This window comes from Chenopodium album, chromosome 9, assembly GCF_948465745.1.
Source record: "Chenopodium album chromosome 9, dcCheAlbu1.1, whole genome shotgun sequence".
Taxonomy (NCBI): domain Eukaryota; kingdom Viridiplantae; phylum Streptophyta; class Magnoliopsida; order Caryophyllales; family Amaranthaceae; genus Chenopodium; species Chenopodium album.
The window spans coordinates 2,891,530-2,899,812 of record NC_137842.1 but is presented as its reverse complement, the minus strand read 5'-3'; the positions used below and the strand labels follow the sequence as shown (position 1 = coordinate 2,899,812).

Here is an 8,283-nt window from a genome sequence, read left to right as displayed (position 1 = left end):
TGCTAGCAAAATCAAAAACCTACACCAACAGAAAACTACTTCTTACATACTTTTACCTCCATTAATTTAACTAGACTAATTGACTATAAGTTATGCAAGAAATAACAACTTAAAATACCGATCCCTGGTTACTCCGCCTCACTGGTTAGCTGGTTGTGCCCGACGTCATCAGTTGTATTTTTGTTTTAGCTTTTCATTGACAGATATTGTCATATTTGTTTATTTTCCATTTATTTGATAGCTCTTTTGTAACAAAAAAATTAAATAAATAAAATATTAAAATACCGATTAAAATAGAAGGCACTCTGATATGATGAGTAAGTATATATCACAACTGCTAGCTATCTTCATGTCTTCAAAGAATTAAAATATATAATAATTCCCAATTGATCACCTTCCTAAAAAAAATATTAAGTAACAATTTTATAAAAGAATAAAATGTCACAAGTTATTCACGATATAATGCTAATTAATGTCACAATGAGGTCTTAGCCGAATGATTAACATTGATAGTCTGTACGACACGCACGTCTATATAAAATCCGTCCAACCATTTGTAAATCGTATTGATCTAGTGGCTAATTTCAAAAATAAAAAAATAAATAAATAAAATCATAAGCATATGTAAGGTTGATGAGATCTGAAGACCATACTGTAAAGTCCAGTATGTAACATTAAATAGTTTGACAAAAGTCCAAAGAAGAGTCAACATGAAAGCTGTACACATTTTCTCTGAGTCCTAATTTAAAGCACCAAAAATAATGCCAAGAGCTACAAGTATACAAGTACTCACTTATTTTTCGTTCTTTCTTAACATATGCAACAACCTGCAACTATAGTAAATTTGGAAATACGAGTAATAAATATCAAAATGGGTAACAACGGTATTCATATTTCCAATCTATTTCATTTTTTTTATAAAGGGCTTCATCTTTTTTAGTCTATTTATGTGTCGATATTCTCTTCATCTCTAGATTAGTGTTACGGGTTATTCTCAGTCAAGTTCGATGATTTTTTTATCACATAATTCTCATGAATTTATAAAGATAAAAAAATGAGGATGTGTTTTCTTAGTGAATTCATTACAATTGTTTATTTTTAACATATTAATAACTTTTTATAAAGTTTTCATCAAGCAATATGCACTTTAGATGTTTGATGTCAAAAGTATGTCTTGTAAACTTTGCAAAAGCTTTTTGTGGCAATTAATTTAGGACTGCGGGAGTTTTTGCGCCACACAGCTGCACCATGCACGGCATATGCATGACCCCTTTTTTTTCTATACTTTAGTGTTTAAGATACACACAAATTGATTACAATAAAAAAAATAATAAAAATAAATAAATAAATAAATAAATAAATAAGTGTTTTTATTTTCACAACCAAATAAATAAGTGATACACGTTGATATTGATGGTGATTTGTAACTTTAGTGAAATATTTTAGTAGTGTTTTAAATTAATGAACTCGTAAAATTATCGAATTCCCTTAATATAACATTTTATCGACAAAATCATCATCATTTTTTTGATAATGCTTTCGTCCAAATAAAGTACATTTACGTAGAGTCATAAAATATATATGTCCAATCCCGTATAGATAAATCATAGGTAGATACTGATGTCATTTAAAACTTCATATCTGTATATTATAACAAACATTTTTTTATCATACAATTAAAGATTTAATGCTATAGTAAAACATGCACAAATACGTATGACATGAAAGTTAAATTGATACAGAGAGCGGGAGTGATACATGTTAAACCCTTGAGATTATTGGACACCCATACCTATCACATAGACGAGGTTATCATCATAATTATATTATTTCAATATTGTATCTAAGAAACATACATAAATTGAAGGTTGATAAATATTGTACAAAATGCATGCAAAGATGAAATTAAAGAGATATCAATAAATGAGAAATATAAATGCAACCTGCAACACATCAACTAACCATACATAATACTCACTCTTCTACCTGCTTGTATTTATTCACCATAACCCTAGCTAGCTCAATGCACATCCCCTCCTTTTTTTCTTTAAAATCTTCCACTTTTTCTCACTTCTTTCATTCAATTCACATCTTCTATACTTCTCAAAAATCTCCTCTCTTTTTTTTTGATTTTTTTTGGGATAGAAAAAATTAAAAAAATTAATTAAATGGGGAGGATCAAAGAAAAAAGTATGATTTTGTGGGTGGTTTTGCTAATGGTTTCCACTAATAACCTAGTAATTCCTGTTTATTCAAGTATTATTAATAATAATTTTGGAAATGAAAAGAATTACTACACTCCTAATGACCCACATGTGCCAACAACCCCTTCTTCAGGTACTTCATTTTCTATATCTTTTTAATTTAATTTCTATATCTATCTAATGAATTATTTTAGTTCATGTGTATGTATGTCTTTACTATACTAGGTTTTATGTATGTTTGATAGAGATGGATAGTTTTAATTCAAGTGTTTTTAAGGAATATGCATGATTTTACTTTATAATATAGTGGCATTACTAATTAGAGGTTGATATATGATATACATCCAGTGGTTTGCAATTATAAGTTCTCGTTTTGATTTAATTCCGGACAAAGAGAGTGTGCTTTATTTTGAACACTTTTCTAAACAATTAGTCTAAACATTGGGCCTCGGTTGAAAATGGAATTAGCCAAAAATAAAATAAAATAGAAGGGTTTTGACTTTCATTTTTCACTAGGTCCAAAAAAGTTGAACGACTTGATTATTGTGCTACGTTTTGGTAGGATTCCTCACAATATTTATTAAACTATCCTTAATTTTAAAAAGGTTGCAATAAACTTCTTTCTAGAATGTCCCTTTAAAATGAAGCAATATATATGTTGGTTAGCTTTTTGTAATAAAGCCATTTCTATTTTCTATACAAAAATCTAGCTTAAGAATTACCCCATAAGATACATGCATGCTTTGGTTAAGATTATGGAAATAATTTAATTTGAAAATAAGATGTACTCGTATAATTAAAAAGTACACATAATTCAGTATGATTAATATGTACTCCATCAATCCTTTTATGTCGATTTACAAGTATTTTTTGTTTGGATAGATGGTCATTGTCAATTTCTATCACAAAAAAAAAAATCAAAATAGAAAGAAATTTTAGAAATAAAAGCGAGTAACTATTATGTACGTGTAAATGTGTAATTGATTACATAACATTATTATTATTTGAACATATGTAGGTGTTCATAGCAACCCTAGCCACCATGGATCATCCCACAATCACAAATCCCATGGATCACCCTCCGGCAGTCAAAGCAACTGCCGTACACCACCATCACACGGTGGCAGCGGCAGTGGCGGAAGCGGTGGCTACTACCCATCACCAACACCGACAACACCAATAACACCTCCAAGGAAAGGAGGAAGTGGAGGATCACACCATCCACCTAGACACACACCCTCTAACCCTCCTAGCGGAGGCGGGTGCGCATGTCCGTCACCACCGCCTACAAGCGGTGGTAGCGGAGGATACTACCCGCCAACTCCAACGACACCAACACCCGTCATAGTCACACCGCCTTCGCCTTTGGTGCCAACTACACCTCCTAGAAGTGGTGGTAGTGGAAGTGGAGGGTATTATCCTCCAACAACTCCAAGCTCTCCTTTGGTGCCGTCGCCTCCGGTAACGCCAATCGTTCCGACGCCACCTTATCTTCCTGATCCAAACACTCCTCCTATGCCTTTTGATCCTACCACACCACCCTTCCCATGCACGTAAGTCCCCCCTAACTTACTTGACCTTAATTTTAACATTTTTGTATAAAATCCCTTTTTAATTTTATTGCATATTAATGAGGAAAGTTGTGATTTATTAATTAATGCCTTAAATATAATACGAAGAGCTAGTTAATGTACATTTTAAATTCGTTACAGTGTATATTATAAAGATATCATACTACGTAGATTTATTAGTTACCTATAGATATGTTTGCACATATAATTATATAGCAGACAATAAATAGTGGTAGTCGTACATTAATACATGTATCATAATGGAGACACGTATGCACGCACGTGCCCACACTTAATAAGCAAGCTAAGCTAGAGTTATAAAACAAAGAAACTTATTGTTGTAATTAATTACATAGTTGATTGATTATTGTAGGTGAACATATATCACAAACATTATTATTACTATTATATTATTAGTATGTAACCTACGTACTTTGTAAATACTTAAATATCAATGTAATATTACTTGTTAATAATGAAAAATGTGACGATGATGCAGTTACTGGGGAAGTCACCCAGGGTTGGTATTTGGGGTACTAGGATGGTGGGCAACAGTAGGTGGAGTATTTGGTGTGACAACATTACCAGGACTAAGCTCAGCAACAAGTCTACAAGAAATGCTAAACAACCCTAGAAATGATGGGTATGGTTCCCTTTACAGGGAGGGCACTGCCTCCTTCCTCAACTCAATGGCGTCGAAAAACTTCGCCCTCTCCACCAAGCAAGTCAAGGACTCCTTCCTTGCTTCCCTGGCCTCCGATTAGTGCTGGGCACGTGCCGTGCCGGGCCTGCCGTGGGCCGTGCCTAGGCGGGCCTGGTACAGTGTCGTGCCGGGCCTGGCACGGCCCACGGTGGAGGCGGGCCGTGCCGTGCCGGGCCTGCCTTCAAGCATCCCTGTCCACGGCACGGCACGGCCCACCGTGCCGGTCGTGCCGTGCCGGGCCGCCCGTCGTGCCGGCCACCGTGCCGGCCCACGGTGGAGGCGGGCCGTGCCGGCCCACGGGCCACGGCTTACCCTTTTTTCTTTTTTTTTTTTAAAAAAAAAAATTAAAAAAAACTTTAAAAAAACTTGAATTTTTTTTATGAAAGAAAAAATTGAATTGAATAATTATACAATTTAATATTTGAATATAATAATTATTAAATTTTTTATGGAGTTAAGTTATATTAAATATTGTTTAAATTATATTAATATTTATTGTTCATTCATAATTTACTATATATCATATTATTCATATAACTATATAAGTATTAGACAAAAATTAAATAACAATATAACATATTCCATAAAATTAAAAGTTGAAAAAATTCATTCATAAAAATTTATTAAGTAAAAGATAATATGAAGTACAAGTGTACAACTAACAATAATTGATGAATAACTTATTTTGTTATTTTATTATACGGCTAATGTTAATAGAGTACATAGCCAACATAGGATATACTAACATTTTCACTAATTAATAGAGTACATAGGAAATACTAGAATTTTCGCTAATTAATATTAATTCTCGAGTTGTTGGTAATCTTCAATCAAGGTCTTCATTATCTTCTTCGTCTTCATCTTCGGCTTCATGTTCACTAGCTAATGCGGAGGAGCTAGTTGAACCAGAACGATCGGAACCATCGATGTTGTCGTTGGCCGTAAAAGTACGATCTTGGATGCGTTCTTGGGCATCCATCCAATCCTTCAAGCAAACACACATTTCTAGTGTTTCGGGCTTCAAACTTGTTCTTCTATCGTCTAGAACCCTTCCCGAAGCACTAAAAGCTCGTTCCGAGGCAACGGAGGAGGCTTGGATGCTGAAAATATCACGTGCCATTGCCGCCAAAATTGGATGCTTTGTGCTTTGGGATTTCCACCAATCTAGGATGTCCATCCCCAACCTCGAATCTTCGTCCAAGCCTTTCATGAAGTCGTAGTTTAAGTACATTTGCAACTCCGAAACATCGCTTTGTGTTCGCCTTGATGATGATCCACTACCTGAAAACTTAGATAACATGTTAGCAGCTTGGGCCGCCAAACTTTTGCCCGTTTTACTTACGCTTTTGGATGTTTGAGAAGGGGCAAAATGAGTGACGGTTCCATATTTAGATTCATAAACTCTATATAACTCAAAAAATTTATCTTTCACATGATTTTTATATTGTTCGACACCATCACCGAGTTGCATGCATTCATAGTAAATATCAATTAGCATAAATGTGCCATCATACTTTGATCTAGGATCTAAAATAGAAGCAAACATATAAACCATAGGAAGCTTAGTGTAATATTTACGCCATTTAGCCTCCATTTGTGGAACATAATCATTGTAATCTTGTTGTGATCGATGTTCATAAAGAAGTTGAGCAAATAAACATGCATTTTGAAGGAAAGAATGAATGCAAGGAACATAAACAGAAGAAAAACAGTGAGTCATACTATATAATAATTGTAAAAATTGCATATATTTTTCACAATTATCCCAATCGGAGTCTGCTATCATGAATTGTGGATACTTATTATTGTAAAACAATGAAAATGGAACTCTATACGAAAGTGCCTGACTCAACATGTCATAGGTGGAGTTCCACCTAGTTGGACAATCCGTTTTAATTCTAATAGGCTTTATCTTATTTTGCTTAAGATATCGCCTCCATTCCTGATACCTACTGCTAGAAGACATAATAGACAAAACAGCATTTCGAATTTTGGAATAGTATGGACCAATTGCTTCTTGTCCATCCTTAACACACAAGTTTAAAACATGACAAATGCATCTAATATGTAATGCATCTCCATCCATTATGACATTATGCAAGTTTGGTTTAATTAGATTAGCACTAGCTGTCATGGATGTTGCATTATCAAACGTCATGGACATGATTTTGTCCCTAAGACAATATTCATCAAGAGCACTCATAATACAATTAGAAATATTAAAGGCCGTATGGGGGTATTCAAGCAATTTGAAATAAAATAGAAATTAGTTTTTATGTAATTAAGTAGTTCCAAGTATACAATAATAATAATAATAATAATAATAATAATAATAATAATAATAATAATAATAATAATAATAACAACAATAATAATAACAATAACAATAACAAATTAAAATAAAGTTGAGTTAGATCTTACAACGACGCTTCAACGCTTTCCCAAATTTATAATTTCTCGAATTTATAATTTCCCGAAATTATAATTTCCCGAATGTAAATATAACAAAGTATTTTTTTTTTTTTTTGGTAGTAGACTAATAATATTAAAAATGTAAAATTTATAAGAGAATAAGAGATTAAGAAATATTAAGAGATTATAATTTATAAATTATAATATATGAGAATAATGAGATTATGAGAATAAGAGAGTAAGAGAATGAGATGAGAAGTTGAGTTGTGGAAAGAATTGGAAGTTTAGGGTGGTATTTATAGGTGAAAATATAGCCGTTTATAGCCGTTTATGGCCGTTTATGGCCGTTGGAGGGAAAACACAACCAGCCTTATAGCCGTTAGCCCGCGGGCCGTGCCTGCGGGCCGTGCCTGCGGGCCGTGCCTGCGGGCCGTGCCTGCGGGCCGTGCCTGCGGGCCGTGCCTGCGGGCCGTGCCTGCGGGCTATTGGCCGGGCTCGTGCCGTGCCGGGCTGTTTTTTGGTTTTTTTTAACCGCAGCCCGCACGAGGCACGAGGGGCGTGCCATCGTGCCGGGCCGGGCCTGCCGGCGGGCCGTGCCGTGCCGGGCCATCCTCGTGCCGTGCCCGGGCCGCCCGCGTGCTGACCCGGCCCACGCCCAGCTTTACCTCCGATAAGGTCGCCGCCGCTCAAGCCAAGCTCTTCAAGCTTGCCAATGAGAAGAAGCTCAAGCCTACTACTACTACTACTACAACTACCACGTCTAAACCTTGATTAAATTATTGTTGCATGCATGTGTTTGTGTTCTATATAATTAATCAAATGGTCCGATGACATACTTTATTATTAATTAATTACTAGTTAAATATATATCATCATTATGTTAAATTGTCATAGTTTTAATGAGTGGTATGTAAGCATGTGTTGTTTTGAGATCGATTAATCAAAAGACTTGGTGTAACGTTATTAGCACTATGAATCTATGATGAGTTTGATGCTTCGATGAAATTGTTGTTTTTTTGGCATTTTTATTTGTTCTTTATTTCTACAATATTGATGTTTATTAATTTTATTGTTTAGTTTCAACATCAACAAACTTAATTACAAAATTGTATTACAATCATTTTGAATTAATAGAATTTTAAAAAGTTTGAAGTTATACTAAGTTATAATAGTAATTTAATATAATTGAAATACATACATACTTCGTACATTTAATATTCTATATGTGATCATCATTTTCGAATATTTAGAGTAATTATTAGAATGAAGCATGGAAACATTAGGGATTAGTATTGCAAATCAGAAATTTGTAACCCCTCTTTTTGAACTCAAATATTATTTTAATATTTTTTAAAAGGAACATTCTATATGTAAATAAATTAGTAATTAAGCT

The 8,283-nt window shown here is 34.1% G+C and overlaps 1 protein-coding gene across 1 annotated transcript; it reads left to right on the top strand.

Annotated features, from left to right (window-relative positions):
• Positions 1-1,986: 1,986 nt before the first annotated feature.
• Positions 1,987-7,661, top strand: LOC145559383 (uncharacterized). The gene is made up of 4 exons (XM_081620806.1): positions 1,987-2,337; positions 3,223-3,757; positions 4,275-4,538; positions 7,550-7,661. Exons 1-4 carry the CDS (start codon positions 2,169-2,171, stop codon positions 7,659-7,661), a joined length of 1,080 nt encoding a protein of 359 aa, XP_081476932.1. The 5' UTR covers positions 1,987-2,168.
• The last annotated feature ends 622 nt before the right edge of the window (positions 7,662-8,283 follow it).

Excerpts from the sequence above, each read along its gene's own strand:
- LOC145559383 (XM_081620806.1), top strand. The coding sequence starts at position 2,169 with ATGGGGAGGATCAAAGAAAAAAGTATGATTTTGTGGGTGGTTTTGCTA. Across the intron at positions 2,338-3,222 it reads GCCAACAACCCCTTCTTCAG|GTGTTCATAGCAACCCTAGC; the intron begins GTACTTCATTTT and ends GAACATATGTAG. Across the intron at positions 3,758-4,274 it reads ACACCACCCTTCCCATGCAC|TTACTGGGGAAGTCACCCAG; the intron begins GTAAGTCCCCCC and ends ACGATGATGCAG.